The sequence below is a fragment of the Stegostoma tigrinum genome, chromosome X (genome assembly GCF_030684315.1).
Source record: "Stegostoma tigrinum isolate sSteTig4 chromosome X, sSteTig4.hap1, whole genome shotgun sequence".
Taxonomy (NCBI): Eukaryota; Metazoa; Chordata; class Chondrichthyes; order Orectolobiformes; family Stegostomatidae; genus Stegostoma; species Stegostoma tigrinum.
This window is the reverse complement of record NC_081404.1, coordinates 1,348,211-1,368,251: the sequence shown is the minus strand read 5'-3', so window position 1 is coordinate 1,368,251 and position 20,041 is coordinate 1,348,211. Positions and strand designations below refer to the sequence as shown.

At 43.0% G+C, this 20,041-nt stretch overlaps 1 protein-coding gene across 7 annotated transcripts in view; it reads right to left on the bottom strand.

The window, feature by feature from the left end:
* LOC125448180 (SWI/SNF complex subunit SMARCC2) overlaps window positions 1-20,041 on the bottom strand; it is a 171,329-nt gene that overhangs the window by 115,433 nt on the left and 35,855 nt on the right. For all 7 annotated transcript variants that reach the window (XM_059643444.1, XM_048523272.2, XM_048523275.2 and 4 more), the window contains exon 7: window positions 7,228-7,297. In XM_059643444.1, the coding sequence (XP_059499427.1) occupies window positions 7,228-7,297 (70 nt within the window). The remainder of the gene's footprint in view (window positions 1-7,227; window positions 7,298-20,041) is intronic.

The window sequence follows — 20,041 nt, the reverse complement described above, 5'->3', positions numbered from 1 at the left end:
GATCTCTGTTTATTTTTTAATTATGATTCCCTCGTTCTAGATTCTCCCACAACAGGAAACATGCTTTTAACATCCACCCAGTGAAGTCTCCTCTGAATCTTAAATGTTTTGGTGAAGTGATCTTTGATTCTTCAAAACTCCAGATAATACCGGCCTAGCCAGTCTAGCCTTTCCACAGAAGGCAATTCGCTCATTCCCGGTATTAGTCTAGAAAACATTCTCTGGCTGCTTCCAGTGATTAACATCCTTCTATAAATACACTGACTAGTACTGTACACGATACTCTGAATGAGGTTTCAGCAATGACCTCTGTAACTGAAGTATAACCTCTACTTTTGATTTCAATTCCCCTTAAAATAGGCTATAACATTTTATTAGCTTTCCTGGTTACTTGCTATACCTGTATACTAACCTTGTGATCCATACACTAGGACACCCAGATCTCTCTGCACTTTACAGCTCTGCACTCTCACCATTTAGATGCTTTGTTTCACTGTACTTACTTTGTTAACTATTTTCTTTTTTAAAAAATCTGAAGAAACGTTTCCTATCTTAAGTTTTGTCCTTTTAATCTTTAGTCTTATCTGTTGACCTGTTCTTGGATCTGCATTCTGTCCTTTCCTGTCATTGCTTATCTTTTCCCACATTAATTCCTTCTCCTGTTGCATTTCCCCACATTTTGATTCACCACAACTTCCCAAATTTGGGCCCTTGCCTCTACAATTGAGTTTAAAATCCATCCTACTTCCCTTGTTATGTGGTTCGCAAGAATATCAGTCCCAGCACAGTTCAGGTATAATCTGTCCCACTGGTACAGATCCCACTTTCCCCAGCATTGGCACCAGTGATCCATGAACTGGAACTCACTCTACTGTACCAGTCTTTCAACCACACATTCACCTCTCTAATCTTGTTTACTCGCTACCACATGGCTCAGGTAATAATCCACAGATTTGAGGCTCTGCTTCTTAATTTGGTGCCTAGTTCTCATACTAGCTATGCAGAATCTCTCCCCATGCTCTATGTTTATTACAATAAAGTGCTGCTGTATGATGATACACATCACTAATGAAGTGGTCAGGTGATAAAGCAATATCATCCATGTCCAGTTGTTATTGGTGGAGTGCTTTGTAAATTGCCCAAAATGTTGTCAAAATGAAGTTTCAAGCTTACATTAAACATACCTTATCACTAATGACAGGCCAGCTAAATACTGTGTTCGGGATAGGCTCGTTCATAGGACATATGACATAGGACACGGACCTGATGAGGTCTGATGTACCTGTGTAAGATTCTTTGTTAAAAGACAATTTAAGGAAAAAAAGTATAGCATAGCAAGTCAACGTACCTATTCCTCTTTCATGAGCTCTGGATCTTTCTGTACACGATTGCTCGAGGTGATTGGCACCAAAAAGGAATTAACCTTTCTGACACGTCGCTCAGTGGTCAACTGAATGGAAAGGGAATTTCCTCCAAATTTAAGGAATATAACAGGTGCTTGGGGCACCTCTCAATAGATTCTCTGACTATAAATTCCCTTTGTTTTGTTAACAGATTTTCTGTTACTCTTTGCAGTAACTTTTATTGAGATGTTGTAAAGGGGAACCATTACAAGTACAAAGAGCATCTAGAATGGAGAGTAAATATTACGCACATTCGATTGAAGGAATATCATAATGAGTAATTAGCAAAGGGAAATGTATCACTGAAACATGGAAGTTATGAGAGATCAAGGAAGCCAAGTGTGAAATTAGCTAGCTTATATATCATCACTCCAGCATTCAGCCAGGCCACTACCAATGAAGGCTTCCATTAATTCAATGTTGTAGAAACTAACACCATTGTCCCAGAGCAGGAATATCAACTGAACAATGCTGTTACTAAGAATGAGGCTGTAGAAGCTCGAGAAGCATTGTTAACACCAGCACAAGGACTCTGTTCTATCCAATAAATTAACTATCTAATCTAAGGAGTTAATAAGTAATCAATATCAGCAAATTGGACAAATCTTAGACATCGATCTCAACTATAATCTAGCTGCTAGTGATTTAACAAATGTCAAGTTACGTTGATACACTAAACTAGCCTTACAACCTCTGTTTATCATTTGGTCGAGTAATTCACTCATTACTGAAATTGTTCAATGGCCCTCTCTATAACTATTGATATCTGCTAACTAATTATATACTCCATGTTCAAGGAGTGGTTATTATGGATGTAATCAATAAACAACTGTTTATAAGCAGAGTACGGTGGCATAGTTGCTCTTTTGCTGGATTAGTAATCCACAGGCACAAATTCAAATCCTGCATGGATTTAAAGGTTTCTGGATAAGTTAAATTCAAAAAAATTAAATAAACACAGAATAAATAGCTAGTGTCAGTAACTGACACCATGAAACTCCTGGCATATCACAGAAAACCTATTTTGCCCACTCATATGCCTTAGGGAAGGAAATTTGATCTTATCTATATGCATATCCAGATGCACACAACATGGCTGATTCAAGTGGTCTCTGAAATGTCTAGCAAGGCACACATTTGCATTCAAGGCAACAGTTTATTACCATTTTCTCAGGGGCAATTTGGGATGCGCGATAAATGCTGGTCCTGTCAGCCATACCGACACATCCTGGTAATGAATAAAGTTGTTACAGTTTGACTTGTCATTGTGGAAACATAAGTTCATGTTTTCCATTTCTTGCAATGAGTTGGGCTGGTTGTGGGATCTGCACATGATGAGTTAACTAAACTTTCAGTTCTATTGAATAGGGATAATTTGACAACGATGAGAAGCTGAAGGGATGAGATCATCAACCATCCACATCATGAGAGATAATGGGAACTGCAGATGCTGGAGAATCCAAGATAACAAAGTGTGGAACTGGATGAACACAACAGGCCAAGCAGCATCTCAGGAGCACAAAAGCTGACAAAGCGTCTAGGCCCAAAACATCAGTTTTTGTGCTCCTGAGATGCTGCTTGGCCTGCTGTGTTCATCCAGCTCCACACTTTGTTACCCACGTCATGAGTCTGCTCCATGCATCCTTTTAATGTATTGCAATTACACAGAATGTAGAAATCACAGAGGTGATTCTGCATTTCTTACAACTGACGCAGACTCATGGAATCAAAGAATGGTTGCAGCAGAGAAGATGACCATTCACAGCCTGTCATGTCTGTGCTAGCTCACAGAAGGAGTCAATCGTTCACAGCACTTTTTTTCAGACAATAATCCAATTAATTTTTGAAGGTACTTGGTTGAACTTGCCTTTAACATACAGTCAGGCAGCGCAGAGATATCTTCACTGTCAACAATCACCTCACATGGTCTTCCATTCATCTTTCATGCCAAATTGAAGGAATTAATTAAATTCAAATCCAAAGTGAAATCATTCATATCGATGTGTTACTTAACAGGCCCTGAATTACTCTCCGTAAGACCATAAGATACAGGAGGAAAATGAGGCCATCTGACCCATTGAGTCTGCTCCACCATTCTATCATGCCTCTATGTTTCTCAATCCCATTCTCCTGCCTTCTTCCATAACCATTAATCACCTTACTAATCAAGAACCTATCTATCTCTGTCTTAAATACACACAATGACTTAGCCTTCACAGCGGCAATGAGTTCCACAGATTAACCACCCAACAGCTGAAGAAATTCCTCCTTATCTCAATTCTCAAGGATTGCCCCTTCACGGAGGCTATGCCCTTAGATCCTAGTCTCTCCTATTTGTGGAAACATCTCCTCCACATCCAATATATTCAGGCCTCTCAATATTCTTTAAGTTTCAACAAGATTCCCCCTCATCGTTCAAAACCTCAAATGCCAGCATCCTGTCCTCACAAACAAGTGCTCACTCACCCCAGCTTGGGCACATAACTAGCACATAAACTTCAACACTCCCTCCCTCCAAAATTCTGGAATGTGGTACTATAACACTGGCCTCTCTTTGATGGCTGCCAGCAGGTTTGTTAAGCCTTCAGGGTTGTGCTGGAGTATCCTGGAATTAAATACTGATCTCCAGGAAATTATTGCCAGCAACTCAGGAGAAAAAATAAAAATCACACTCTCCGCATTGGATGATAGCACATGGACAAGTGGATACAAATTTAAGATCCTGGGTGAGAAATGCAAAGGAGGGGAATAAAAAATGGAAGGACTGGGGACAATTGAGATAGACAGGGAGGTAGGCAGAAGGGGTCGGGGTTACCTTGTTAGTTAAGAATGAAATTAGATCTACGGCACTGAATGACACAGGGTCAGAGGATGTGGAGTCTGCATAGGTGGATTTGAGGAACCACCAAGGCAAAAAAACTATAATGGGAGTTATGTACAGATCTCCTAACAGTGATCAGGACCAGGAAAGCAAGATGCACCGAGAAATAGAAAAGGCATGTCAGAAAGGCAAGGTCACGGTGATCATGGGGGACTTCAATATGCAGGTGGACTGGGGGGATAATGTTGCCGGTGGATCCAAAGAAAGGGAATTCATGGAATGTTTACAGGATGGCTTTTTGGAACACCTTGAGATGGAGCCCACAAGGGAGCAGGCTATTCTGGACTTAGTGCTATGTAATGAGCCTGACTTTGTAAAAGATCTTAAAGTAACGGAACACTTAGGAGGCAGCGATCATAATATGGTAGAGTTCAGTCTGCAGTTTGAAACAGAGAAAGCAAAAGCGGATGTAATGGTGTTACGGTTAAATAAAGGTAGTTAAAGGGGCATGAGAGAGGAACTGACGAAAATCGACTGGAGGCGGAGCCTAGCGGGGAAGACAGTAGAGCAACAATGGCAGGTGTTTCTGGGTGTAATTGAGGACACAGTACAGAGGTTCATCCCAAAGAAAAGAAAGATTATCCAGGGTGGCATTAGACAGCCATGGCTGACACGGGAAGTCAGGAAATGTATCAAAGAAAAAGAGACAGCCTATAAAGTGGCCAAGAGCACTGGGAAATCAGAAGATTGGGAAGGCTACAAAAACAAACAGAGGATAACAAAGAGAGAAATAAGGAAGGAGAGGATCAAATATGAAGGTAGGCTGGCTAGTAATATTAGAAATGATAGTAAAGGTTTCTTTCAATACAGAAGAAACAAATGAGAGGCAAAAGTAGACATTGGGCCACTCCAAACTGATGCTGGAAGGCTAGTGATGGGAGATAAGGAAATAGCTGAAGAACTTAATAAGTACTTTGCGTCAGTCTTCACAGTGGAAGACATGAGTTGTATCCCAACAATTAAGGAACGTCAGGGGGCAGAGTTGAGTATGGTAGGCATTACAAAAGAGAAAGTGCCAGAAAAGCTAAAAGGTCTAAAAATTGATAAATCTCCTGGCCCCAGTGGGCTACATCCTAGAGTTCTGAGGGACGTGGCTGAGGAAATAGCGGAGGCTTTGGTCTTGATCTTTCAAAAGTCACTGGAGTCATGGAAAGCCCCAGATGATTGGAAAATTGCTGTTGTAACCTCATTGTTTAAGAAAGGATCAAGGCAAAAGACGGAAAATTATAGACCGATTAGCCTAACCTCGGTAGTTGGTAAAATTCTAGAATCCATTGTCAAGGATGAGATTTCTAAATTCCTGGAAGTGCAGGGTCAGGTTAGTACAAGTCAGCATGGATTTAGTCAGGGGAGGTCATGCCTGACAAACCTGTTAGAATTCTGTGAAGAGGTAACAAGTATGTTAGACCAGGGAAACCCAGTGGATGTTATCTATCTAGACTTCCAAAAAGCCTTTGATAAGGCTGCCGAGTAAGGTGAGGGCACATGGTGTTCGAGGTAAGCTACTGGCTTGGATTGAGGATTGGCTGTCTGACAGAAGGGAGGGAGTTGAGATAAAAGGCTCTTTTTCGGAATGGCAACCAGTGACAAGTGGTGTCCCGCAGGGTTCAGTGTTGGGGCCACAGCTGTTCATTTTATATATTAATGACCTGAATGAAGAGACTGGGAGTATTCTGGCAAAGTTTGCCAATGATACGAAAGATAGGTGGACAGGCAGATAGTACTGAGGAGGTGGTGAGGCTGCAGAAAGATTTAGACAGTTTAGGAGAGTGGTCCAGGAAATGGCTGATGCAATTCAACATGAGCAAATGTGAGGTTTTGCACTTTGGATAAAAGAATACAGGCATGGACTATTTTCTAAACGGTGAGAAAATTCGTAAAGCAGAAGTACAAAGGGATCTGGGAGTGTTGGTCCAGGATTTTCTAAAGGTTAACTTGCAGGTAGAATCCGTGATTAAGAAAGCAAATGTAATATCGTTTATCTCAAGAGAGTTGGAATATAAAAGCGGTGATGTGCTTCTGAGACTTTATAAAGCTCTAGTTAGGCCCCATTTAGAATACGGTGTCAAATTTTGGGCCCCACACCTCAGGAAGGACATTGTGGCGCTGGAGCGTGTCCAGCGGAGATTCACACGGATGATCCCTGGAATGGTAGGTTTAACATACGATGAATGGCTGAGGGTTCTGGGATTGTATTCATTAGAGTTTAGAAGGTTGAGGGGAGATCTAATAGAAACAAGATAATGTATGGCTTAGAAACTGGTGGATGCTAGGAAGTTGTTTCTGTTGTTAGGTGGGGAGACTAGGACCCGTGGGCACAGCCTTAGAATTAGAGGGGGTAAATTTAAAACAGAAATGAGGAGGCATTTCTTCGGCCAGAGAGTGTGGTGGGCCTGTGGAATTCATTGCCACGGAGCGCAGTGGAGGCTGGGACATGAAATGTCTTCAAGGCAGAGATTGATAAATTCTTGATCTCACAAGGAGTCAAGGGCTACGGGGAGAGTGCAGGGAAATGGAGTTGAAATGCCCATCAGCCATGATTAAATGGCGCAGTGGACTCGATGGGCCGAATGGCCTTACTTCCACTCCTATGTCTTACGGTCTTAACTTCATTGCACACTGTGTGGTAATGTTCTTGAATTCACTGCCCAGACAAGAAAGCAGGGACAATGAATGATTTTTAAAGGAAACTGCATAGATACTTGAGGGAAATAAACTTGAAGGGATACAGGGATATAGGGAGCAAATAGGACTGATTGAATTGCTGTACAGATAGCTAGTGAAGACTTGACAGATGCATAGTTCCTTCTGGGTCATTGTGTTAATAGTCTCTGCCTATATAACTGAGCTAAGGCAAACTGGACTAACTGTTCCTTCAAACTTTTCCTATAATATACATATGGCCACTTTAATCTAACATGCAACTGAAAACTAGATACTTACCTGTCAGGACAATAGCCCCAATGCAGGAGGACCTGCTTCTCGCGCTTCAATATTGGCCGCACCCACTCTTCTGGAAAAGAATTGATACACGTTAGAGACTAAGGCTATAACCAATATTTAATCTGTTCAGAAAAAAGATAGGTACTTCAGGGCTCAAAATACTCAGGAGTGATAGCTGGACTCGCCTCTGCAAGTCTGCAAAATGTCTGAGGAAATCCAATCATGGGTAGGGCGTGAACACAAAAAGGTTGTTAACGCAAGCAGAATTCAGAGTTGGTGAGGAGATGCTCCTTGACCTGCAGAGGCTAGTTCTCTCCCATGCTTGCTTGCTAGCAGCAAATGTGACAGAGAAACAGCCAAACAGCCTGTGATTTGAGGAGATAAGAGTTCTTAAGAAGATCAATAAGGAATTTGTCATCGTCAATGCCACTAAATTGGTTTCCAACAAGTTTCCCTTCTTCACTTGGTGATGTAAATAGTTCCTTTTATGCAAGAACTTGTACTTAATTACAAAGAAGGCCTTGTAAGGTCTCCTTTCAAAAGTTCTTCCTTTCAGAACTGCCATAAAGGTCTCCATAGAATCGCAACTCACCCTTTGCAGACCTTGCAAATCTCTGCTCCCATTTCCATGCCCACTTCCCTGGTAACCTGTTTCATTTCCAACGATCCTTACCTTCCATACTTACCTGGTCAGGGCTCCATGTTATTCCAGACTCACAGCAACGTGGCTGATCCTTAACAGCCCTCAGAGCAGTAGGCAGAGGCAAATAAATGTTGGCCTGGAGACTGCCGATGCTGGAGAATCTGAGATAACAAGGTGTAGAGCTGGATGAACACAGCAGAGGCTGAAAATGTCAGCTTTCCTGGTCCTATGGCCTGCTGTGTTCATCCAGCTCCACGCTTTGTTATCTTAAATGCTGGCCTAGACAGCAATGCCCACATCCCATGTCCAAATGAGGAAAACAAAAACCTCCGCTCATCAAATTCTATCTTCCACCAAGTCCAGATCACTCAAACTTACTGACCTTTCCTGGCCTCGGTCCTTCAGCACCATAGTTTTAAATACTCATCATTTATGGTGTTGTCTCTTCCCATCTCCATAACCCTAATGTTTTCTATGAACTTTATTTCTCGGCCTCTGTCTGCTTGCTCACTCCCCTCCTTCATCGTACCATTAGCATTTGGGTTGTCAGCCAACTAGGTCTCTCATTCTGAAATTTCTAAATCCTGGAGCAAACATCCCAACACAAAAAAGAAATTAAAAATTTACAAGAATATAATTAAACTTGAACATTTTGTTGTGTCATTAGTGTTCTTAAAAAAAAAGTACCCTGCCTCACCCCAAAAACCAAGTATGAAGGCCAAGTATGGATATATGTAGCAAGCCTGGTTTATTACTCAAGCTGACGTTGAATTGTAGGCAAGGAAGATAGTTTCATTGTTTGCACTGGTTGAGGATTGGCCACAAAGGGGATCAGACTGCTTTGCAGAAGACGGGTGATGTTACACAGAAGTAAAGACTAGAGAGGTAATCTGTGTTGGGCAGCTCCTTGTAACAGTCACTGAGGAGTGCTATGAGTGATGATGATGTTGATAATCTGGAAGGGGGAGCGGAGCCTCGAGATCCACTATGCAACTTGTCAGGTACACTACCTCTTCCTAGGTTATACAATAAGAGAAAGAGATAGTCCCTCTGAATGAGAATGGCATGTGCTCATGACAAGAACTTAAACCCGTGTGTAGAGTCCCATAATGGAGTGGTTGTTGTGCTGCAGCTCCCACATGATTCTGGCTGACCAGGAAACTCATCTGTTTGGACTGTGTTATGATGACACAACTTCAATGGCTCTCAAGTCCAAAGGTGGGCTTGGATCCCAGAATGTCTGGTCCAGATGAAGGGATGCTAACACTGCATCAAAGGACTTCCCCAAACCGCATAAGCAAATTCAAGATTTTTCTGAAAAACCATGCATTAAGTATAGTGCACAACAGTGAAAGGACAGCAGTGCAACTCAGTGACCAGCTACAAGAGGGCCTGAGGTTAATGCAGCTGGCTGCATTATTTTCTGTTTCGTTGTGAAGGTGGCCTTGACCCTCAGATCCTGAGGTACAGGGTCATGTCAGGCAGTCACAGGGATTGATTCATCCAGACAACACTCTTTCCTCTGCTCAGAGGTTTTTTTTCCATTTTGTCATGGTCCACAATGTGATCAACAGCACCTACATTGAATTGAAGGTGCCGATAAAAAAAAACAGACACACACGCACGCGCGCAATAAAAGAATAAGCTTCCGCCTCCTCAATGTTCTGAAAACTCGTGACAACAACTCAAAGTTCCTGCCATTCATCCTTTGAAATTCAACTCTAACTCCCACTGAAAAGAATGTCAAACGATTACTTCTGGGTTGAAAAGTCTAGCCATTGCTCCTATGGATAACAATTTCAGACAGAGTGGCTTGAACAGCAACAGAGAGGAGTTACAATGTGTTCACTGAATAAACTATTTGTGTGAAAAGTACACTTTCAATGCCTGGAGAAGTCAGACTGAATGCTGCAGTATCCTCCAGGTTGCCCATCCATTAGAGTGTACCATACCTTTCACAACTTCAACCTTTTGGTTGTTATGGCTGGCAAGCAAATCAGCAGAATCACCATCACTCTCAGCACTCCTCAGTGACTGTTGCAAGGAGCTGCCCAACACAGATTACCTCTGTAGTCTTTACTTGTGTGTAACATAACCCACCTTTACAAAGCAGTCTGATCCCCTTTGTGGCCAATCCTCAACCAGTGCAAACAGTGAAACTATCTTCCTTGCCTACAATTCAACATCAGCTTGAGTAATAAACCAGGCTCGCTACATAAATCCATACTTGGCCTTCATGACTGTCACCTCCATGAATAATTATATCACCGTTAGTGCACAATTCATTTTCCTGCAATAATAGCACACAAATACCCTAGTGTTTTTTCCTTTGGTTACGTACACGTGGTCTTCTATCACCTATTCGCAAGCTCTTCCAAGTGTAAGCAGGGGGTCTGGATCACAAAAGCTAACTGGCTTCGCAAATACGGTATCAAAGCTGTGGTTGGTTCGCTAGTTCACAGACGTTTCATCAGCCAGCTGCATAATGAAACGTCTGTGTCATCAGTGTAGCCTCCGATGAAGTGCTGTTATGTTTTCATGTAAGGCTTTTTTTTTCCTTTATTCATTCACGGGATGAGGGTGTCACTGACCAGGCAGCATTTATTGCCCATCCCTAATTGCCCAGAAGGCAGTTAAGAGTCAACCACATTGATGTGGGTCTGGAGTCACATGTAGACCAGACCAGGTAAGGATGGCAACTTCCTTCCCTAAAGGCTGTAGTGATGATGTTACCCAGCAGGGTAAGGAAATGCCTGCAAACTAACGAGCCAACAAACCAGCTCAGCGAGTAAACCAACCACAGCATCCACAACCCGAGCTACAAATTTACTCAAGAACTGTATCAAAGGTCTATGGGACTCAGGTGGCGCTTGTTTAACAGCAGCTTCCCCTGGCTCGGGAACCACTACAGGTTACACCTCTGGAGGATAGTGCTGATGTTGTTAGTCAGGAACACGGTCAGTGAGAGGCCTTAGTAGAGTAAGGCAAAGGCTAAGTCAGTATACTGTTAGGAACCTTGTTCACTCTGGAAAGTCATTGCACCAAACTCTCCAGAGTGAGAGGTAAGTGGGAGGGGATAAAAGGTGTGGATCAACAGGCTGACTTGCAGTGAGACAGTAGCTAAATTACGAACCACAGCATGATGGGAGTATAGGGAAAGCAGCTGATTGGCAAGTAGGATTAGTAAATATCTCCAGTTTTTAAGGTAAAACTCAGGTCTTCAGTTTGTAGTTAGGTTGCTAGCATTTTTCTTCTTTCTTCTCTTAAAATAACTGAGGTATAAGATTGATGCAGATGACTTATTTCTTTTCATAACATCAAAATATCATTGAAATGTAAACAGTAGTGAATTAATTCAAATATGATAATGATGGCAAGATGGGTTATGTGCTGCTGCTTCAATATGTGGGAGCTACTGGACATGAATATGATCCAGTGCTAACATTCCTGGAGTAAGTGTGTGCAGCTTCAGGAACTTCAGATCACAGTTGACAAGCCAGACTGTGAACTGCAGACATTGTGCGCTCCATCCAGAGCATCGTCACACCTCACAGACTATATCATTCAAAATTAGTCTGCAATCAAGACCAGGAGGGGAGTGACTGTATTCAGACAGATATGATTTAGATTTGTTGTCACATGCATAAAATACTGTGAAAAGTGTTTTTTTTTGTCCGTTATACACAGAGTGTCGTCACGTTCAAGCATCATCTTGAAACATTGAATGTGATGCAAGATTTTACTGCAATAGAATTATCTCTCTCCTTTCTTCTTGTTCCTCCCCCACTGCTCCTCCAGTTGCAGCTTGACATCACCCAGAATCTCTGAAATAGGCTCCTGGGTTTCTGTAACAGGCTCAGGGGTCTCGCTTACAGGCCTCTGCTGCTCCACAACTGTAACTGTCCTGTCCGAACTGGAGCCACGGGCCTGGGGATGTGTGGGTTTCATATCCCCTGTTCCTCAGCCAATGCTCCTCCAGATGTTGCCGCTAGCCATTGGCTGTTGGGACCTTTCATCATCCCTTTCGCCAACACTACCACTCCTTCAGGAGTTCAGGGCCTAGGTGCAGATCTGGAGCATCGACTTAGCCTGTGAGCTTGGGCACAGGAGGCAGCCCAGGACCTGGTTCTCACTTGTTGGGAGAACCTGGGTTAGGGTGGAGCTGTGTCTGGCTCGTCCTGGTGTTGCTGCTACTGGAGGCCTCCTCCTTTACCCACTACTCTACGGGCATTAAAAGGGGGAAAAAAAAGAGAAAGAAAGCAGCTGGGACCAGACGAACTTCAGGCTCAGCCCTGCTACTCCACTGTCATCTTGAACATTTAGGTATGAGGACGCAATGAGTTAAAAATCAGGAGCCTCAGCCCTTGCAATTGTCCAGTGGTTACGAGGCTCTTGCAAGCTGCGTGGATGGGAGCGGGGACTGAAGGGAAGATGAGTAAATTGACCACAACACCTTGATACAAGGTGCCATTCATGTCGGGGGTGTGTGTGTGTGTGTGTGTGTGTGTGTGTGGGGGGGGGGGGGGGGGGGGGGGTGGAAATAGGAATGTAGCAGTGGTAGAGAAACCAGTCATCCTCTTTAACTATGGTACCAACAACACTGGCAGGACGAGAAAGGAGGTTCTGCTGAAATTCACTGAATAATGAGCAGCTAAATTAAAAAGCAGAATCTCCAAAGTAATAATCTCTGGATTACTACCTGAACCACTAGTAAACTGGCATAGGGTAAAATAAAGTCAAGGAGTTGGCTGTACAGGACACTGATGAGGCCACTTTAAGGATATTACATGTAATTCTGGTCATCCTTCTATAAGAAAGATGTTGTTAAACATGAAAGGGTTCAGAAAAGATGAATAAGAATTTTGCCGGAATTCGAGGGTTTGAGCTTTCGGGAGAGGCGGAATAGGCTGGGGCTTACTTCTCTAGAGAGTGTCAGAGGCTGAGGGATGACCTTATAGAGGTCCATAAAATCATGCGGGGCATGCAGAGGGTGAATATGCAAGGTCTTTTTCCCAAGGTGGTGAGTCCAAAATTAGAGCACATAGGTTTAAGGTAAGAGGAGAAAGATTTAAAAGGGATTTAAAAGGGGCAACTTTTTCACGCAGAGAGTGGTGCGTGGATGGAACAAGCTGCCAGAGGAAGTGGTGGAGGCTGGTACAATTACAACATTTAAAAGGCATTTAGATGGGTATATGAATAGGAAGGGTTTAGAAGGATATGGGTCAAATGCTGGCAAATGAGGCTAGGTCAGATTGGTACATCAAGTCAGCATGAACGAGTTAGACCAAAGGGCCTACTTCTGTGCTGTATGGCTCTTTAGGTTAACTGCATGGCTCAAACATTGGTGATGGCAGCAATACCGGGGTAGAAAGCTATTCTGGAGGGACAGGCTTCATCTTAGCTGTGCGGGGACTAGTGTCCTAGTTAATCAAATAATTAACAGTTGTAGACAGGGATTTAAACTAATTGGGGGGGGGGGGGGGGGTTCATCTGATAATCTACAACACCACTTTCCTGCCTGTTCCTTATAACCCTGGAATTCCTTACTGATTAAAAATGTCAGCCATGATTTCAGTGAATAGTGAACCAAAGGCGATAGACTAAATGGCCTACTTCTGCTCCTACGTCTTGTGGTCTTTTGGTGTTAACAAGGGTTGATGCACATTATGATAGGGCTGGCATTGTCTCCTCTCCCTTGTCATTGTTGCATGTGAGGGAGAACAAAAACAACTCACCACCGCCTCCTCATCAGTTTCCTACTCCTGTGACCACCCCATCCCATTTTACGGTGAATTTGTAAAAGAGAAGCACAGCGGCTCTATAAGAGGTAATAACTGTCCCACTGAGATTAAGAGAGCAGAGAAACTGCTGGAAATTCATATCTGTGTCCTGCTTCACATGGCAGTCCATTTGGGTCTTAGCTGCTCACCTCGTGCTAGCAAGAACCCACCAACTTTCCCAACTCCCACAAAATGAGCAGAGTTGAATTCTGCTCGCTCTTAAAAGATTTAAAAGTGGAGAAACCACCTTGAGTCACCTACCTCTGATGGACAAACTATATCAGCTTCTCCTGCAAGAAGACAGCGTTAATGAGGGAAGACTATCGATTCAGGTGTAGGCACAAAGTGACTTGAGAAAGGTGAACTAAGAGACATAGGGTATGGGAGTTTTAAGGTGGAGATTAAGATCTTCTGGATTTAGGGTTATGCTTCTAAGTAACTGGTGTTAGGTGAGCTGTCTCAACATACAGCAAGTCTCTACTTTTAGACAGGTGTGCTGTGGTGCAGGATGGATAAGGAGGAAATGGAGAGACCCCAGTACGTTAACTTACTGGGGATGCCCAGGGAGGCTGTTATACCTTTGGAAAGACTTTAGTGGGTAGGAGGATCAGAAGTGAGGGAACTGGTACTCAATGCCAGCAGATCCTCCCTCCGGGTAGTAGGAGTCACATTATTGGGAGACTTATTGGCACCCAGGGGTCTGTGCCTCCTACCTTCAATTTTCTTGAATAGAGACTGGAGATCTGAAGTCTAATGTGCTAACCTCTTCTCTTGCATGGCACCCTGCCCTGCTGCCCTCTGGGCACACAAGGTCCTTGAGTCTTCATATCTCTGGTTTCATATAATAAAAGTAGAAATTTGATAGCAGGTTTGCATTTGGATAGCACCTTACACAAGCAGAGACACTTTAAAGCCAAAAAAGTACCTTCGTCTAATGTAAAGACATGATTGTTATTTATTGTATTATTTTTGTGCTTTCAAAAATTGTTGATTGAAATGAGAAGAAACTTTTGAAACCAATGCTTTAACAATCGCTGTTTTGAAAATCAAGTACACAAAATTCAAGCCAAGCATCATTTAAACAGCTGCTCGAACAAGCAGTAATGCAAGTTTGAGCTGAAAGCTTCTGTATTCAGATGGAACTTTGGTTGGCAACAAGAAGTTGACCGTTCAATGGACTTGTGACCCATTATTGATGACAAAGCCTGCCAACAACTGTTTGATTGGTTCTCCAGTAACTGAACATTACAGTACTGGGAACAAGATACAGACAGAAACCAATCAGGAGCTCTCTCTTCATTTTCTCCAGTAAGCTACTTTAAAGCTGAGAAGAAAAACCCAGTTCATCTTTCCTTCTGCAGTTTCTCCAAGTTTTAACCTTTAACTGATGAGTCAGAGACCTCAGTGAACAAGCGCCCTGAGTCTCTTGCAAACCAGTGGGAGCTTTTGGAAACAGAAAGCCTGGAAGAAACACTCTGATTGGCAAAAAACTAACGCATTAGATCTTGTGAACAAAAACTGCTGAAACATTATCCCAGTTTGCCTCCTTCCACGTATTTCTTTCCCTGAAATCATGAGTGAACTCTGGAGAAACTCAACAGGCCTGGCAGCAACTGTTCAGATTGGAACAGAGTTAAGGCTTCCAGTCCAAGAACAAAGAACAAAGAAAATCACAGCACATGAACAGGCCCTTCGGCCCTCCAAGCCGACGCCAATCGAGATCCTCTGTCTAAACCTGTCATCTATTTTCTAAGGGTCTGTATCCCTTTGCTCACTGCCCATCCATGTACCTGTCCAGATACATCTTCAAAAGACACTACGTGTCTGCATCTACCACCTCCGCTGGCAACGCGTTCCAGGCACGCACCACCCTCTGCGTGAAGAACTTTCCACGCATATCTCCCCTAAACTTTCCTCCTCTCACCCTGAACTCATGACCCCTAGTAATTGAGTCCCCGACTCTGGGGGGAGAAAAGCTTCTTGCTATCCACCTTGTCTATACCCCTCATGATTTTATAGACCTCAATCAGGTCACCCCCTCAATCTCCGTCTTTCTAATGAAAACAATCCTAATCTACTCAAACTTTGCTCGTAGCCCTCCATACCAGGCAACATCCTCGTGAACCACCTCTGCACCCTCTCCAAAGCATCCACATCCTTTTGGTAATATGGCGACCAGAAATGTATGCAGTACTCTAAATGTGGCTGAACCAAAGTCTTATACAACTGTAACATGACTTGCCAACTCTTGTACTCAATACCTCGTCCGATGAAGGAAAGCATGCCATATGCCTTCTTGGGCACTCTATTGACCTGCGTTGCCACCTTCAGGGAACAATGGACCTGAACACCCAGATCTCTCTGAACATCAATTTTCCCCAGGAGTTTTCCATTTGCTGTATAGTTTGCCGTGAATTAGATCTTCCAAAATGCATCACCTTGCATTTGCTCGGATTGAACTCCATCTGCCATTTATCTGCCCAACTCTCCAATCTACCTGTATTCTGTTGTAATCTCTGACAGTCCCCTTCACTATCTGCTACTCTACCAATCTTCGTGTCATCTGCAAACTTGCAACTCAGACCACCTGTACCTTCCTCCAAATCATTTATGTATACCACAAACAACAGTAGTCCCAGCACAGATCCCTGTGGAACACCAATGGTCACAGGTCTGCAATTTGAGAAACCCCCTTCCACTACTACTTTCTGTCTCCTGTTGCCTAGCCAGTTTTTTTTTAATCCATCTAGCTAACACACCCTGGATCCCATGCGACTTCACTTTCTCCATCAGCCTGCCATTGGCAACCTTATCAAACGTCTTACTGAAGTCCATGTATATGAAATCTACAGCCTTTCCCTCATCAACTGTGTCACGTCCTCAAAGAATTCTATTAAGTTGGTCAGACATGGCCTTCCCTGCACAAAACCATGTTGTCTATCACTGATAAGCCCATTTTCTTCCAAATGGGAATAGATCCTATCCCTCAGTTTCTTTTCCAGCAGCTTCCCTACCACCGACGTCAGGCTCAGTGGTCGATAATTACATGGATTATCCCTGCTACTCTTCTTAAACAAGGGGACAACGTTAGCAATTCTCCAGTCCTCTAGGACCTCAGCCGCGTTAAGGATGCTGCAAAGATATCTGTTAAGGCCCCGGCTATTTCCTCTCTTGCTTCCCTCAACAACCTGGGATAGATCCCATCTGGACCTGGGGACTTGTCCACCTTAATGCCATTTCAGATACCCAACACTTCCTCCCTCCTTATGCCAGTCTGACCTTTCTTCAAAACTCAATTTAAATTGAATTATATCAAAACTGATTAGAGGGATACAGACTGCATAGAAACAAAACATTTTTAGTTTAGAAAGGTGTCATGTATTGGTCAAGCTTAGTGGGATGAAAGGTCTGTTCTTGTGATGTTCAACTCTATTTCTTGCGTTTCTGTAATCTGTGTGCACATAAAGAAAGTTTATCAGATAATTCGCGTTTTAATTAGTAGAGTCATATGCTGACACTTTGTATCAGAGATAATGGGAACTGCAGATGCTGGAGAATTCCAAGATAATAAAATGTGAGGCTGGATGAACACAGCAGGCCAAGCAGCATCTCAGGAGCACAAAAGCTGACGTTTCGGGCCTAGACCCTTCATCAGAGAGGGGGATGGGGAGAGGGAACTGGAATAAATAGGGAGAGAGGGGGAGGCGGACCAAAGATGGAGAGTAAAGAAGATAGGTGGAGAGAGTGTAGGTGGGGAGGAAGGGAGGGGATAGGTCAGTCCAGGGAAGACGGACAGGTCAAGGAGGTGGGATGGGGTTAGTAGGTAGCTGGGGGTGCGGCTTGGGGTGGGAGGAAGGGATGGGTGAGAGGAAGAACCGGTTAGGGAGGCAGAGACAGGTTGGACTGGTTTTGGGATGCAGTGGGTGGGGGGGAAGAGCTGGGCTGGTTGTGTGGTGCAGTGGGGGGAGGGGACGAACTGGGCTGGTTTAGGGATGCAGTAGGGGAAGGGGAGATTTTGAAACTGGTGAAGTCCACATTGATACCATATGGCTGCAGGGTTCCCAAGCGGAATATGAGTTGCTGTTCCTGCAACCTTCGGGTGGCATCATTGTGGCACTGCAGGAGGCCCATGATGGACATGTCATCTAGAGAATGGGAGGGGGAGTGGAAATGGTTTGCGACTGGGAGGTGCAGTTGTTTGTTGCGAACTGAGTGGAGGTGTTCTGCAAAGCGGTCCCCAAGCCTCCGCTTTGCAGCCTCACATTTTATTATCTTGCTGACACTTTGTAATTGTTTATCTGTAGCTAGAGTCTCATTACTTGGAACAAATAGCGATTCTTGTTAAGTACAGAAATCTGATCCCTATTTTCTCTATCATTCTAGATTTGAAAATTGGTTATATTGAGGACTTTTGTGATGATTCTGGGAATAGCAGAGCCCAATTTCCACTCTGTTACCCCAGTGAGGCATAACGCTAGATATTGTTCATTGCAGTACAGGAAATGTTATTCACTTTAAAGATGATTTGCTGCAGTTTGTAGAGCAATGCGAAACTGTATCTAGACTATTGTACACTGTTTTGGTCTTGTGACAATATAAACTTCAGAACTTTAAGAACTGTTCATGGATTGAAAGAATCAGCAATAACTTTTTCTGAAATAAATTGTTTCCTGAGATAGAGGACAAGGAATTAAAAGCAATATGCCAATTAGCCATGCCTGGGAAGGGAAGGAATTGAAGCTATATAAAGAAACTGTTTTAACAGCTGCTTGATGACTGGCCGCCTTATACCATAAGGACAAATGACTGCCCTGCAGAAGGCTCTAAAAAGTTAATAGCAGGACATGCAGCGTTTCGAACAAACAGCTAATACCGAATGTAACAAGGAACAGAGAAGCTAAGACGGAGCAGTTGGCTTTCAAACCTGATAAGAAAGCAAGCTACAGAATTGGTGACTTCAGAATTGTCATAAATAATGTCACGCCATGAGTTTAACAAGACAGAAAATCTCATAAGAATTCAACTTTCGAAACCTTCAGCAGCAGAACTCTGAAGAACCACATTGCTCAAGGATCGAACCCTAGATACATCCAGAGACAGACACTGTTGTTTGGAATCATATCTAAATTCCACGATTAATCAGGCAATAACCAAGTTGTATTGTGAGACTTAACTTGCTGGAGGGTTCTCATTTCAGTTGCTACATGCAACAATATTTCAATAATTGTGAGGTTGTTGTTTGGTTGCATGTCAAATGTTTTATCACCATGCTAGATAACATCATCAGTGCAGCCTCCAATGAAGCCATGTAGTTCTAGTCCGCTTAGTGTTTTATATGATCCAGTCTGTTGAGGTGTTTTGTGTCATTTCTGGTTCTATTTTTGCAAAAGTTTGTATATGGGGTCTAATTCCACTTGTTTATTCATAGCATTGCAGGTAGAGAACCAGGCCTCTAGGAATTCCTGTGCGTGTCTACGGTTGGCTTGAGTTAGGATAGTCAATTTTTGATATTCAATAATTTCAATAATTGTTGCAGTAGTTTAGTATCTGTGAGATTTCTTAATAAGTAGCCACATTAAAGGTAGCTTGTGGTAACTTAACCCACAACAGTCTCCATACTGAAAGAAGAGTATACTTTCCCTTAGATGGAATACAATGAAGACTCACCAGATGAACATTCAGAATGGCGAGATTGCCCTATGAGGAGAGATTGAGGAAACTGGGCCCAGGTTATCTAGTATTCAGAAAAATGAGAGGAAATCTCACTGGAGCTTACACAATTCTTAAACAACTCAACAAGGTAGATGCAGAAATAATGTTTCCCCTACTGGAAGCTTTAGAACTAGGGGACAGAGTCTAAGAATAATGGACAGGCTATTTAGGATTGAGCTAAAGAGGAATTTCTTCACTCCTTAATTAATCTTTGGAATTTTCTACCCTGGCAAGGTGTGTAGGCTTAGCTTTGAGTATGCTAAAGACAGAGATCAATAGATTTCTAAACATTAAAAGGTCCCAAGGGATATGGGCAGAATGTGGAAAAATAAAATGACACTGGGTCGAAAATCTAGTTGCATGGTCAAGCAAGCCCGAAGGGCCAAATGGTCCTGTACCTATTTGCTATATTTAATACTCAGCCCCACAACTACATATTACCTCTCAAATGACCTGAAGTACTCTTGGCTCCTAATCATTCTGCAAACGCACAATATCCCTCCTCTTATTCTTTAATAATCAAGTACCCAGGGCTGAATTGTCACTTGATTTCTCCCATAAATACTCATGACTCGAGTCAAACTTCTCACTTCCTCCCATAACTGTGTGTTGCCTCAGTTTCTTTATCTGCTCTTAAATCATTGTTGCAAAACAAGAAACCCCACTCCTGAAAATTATA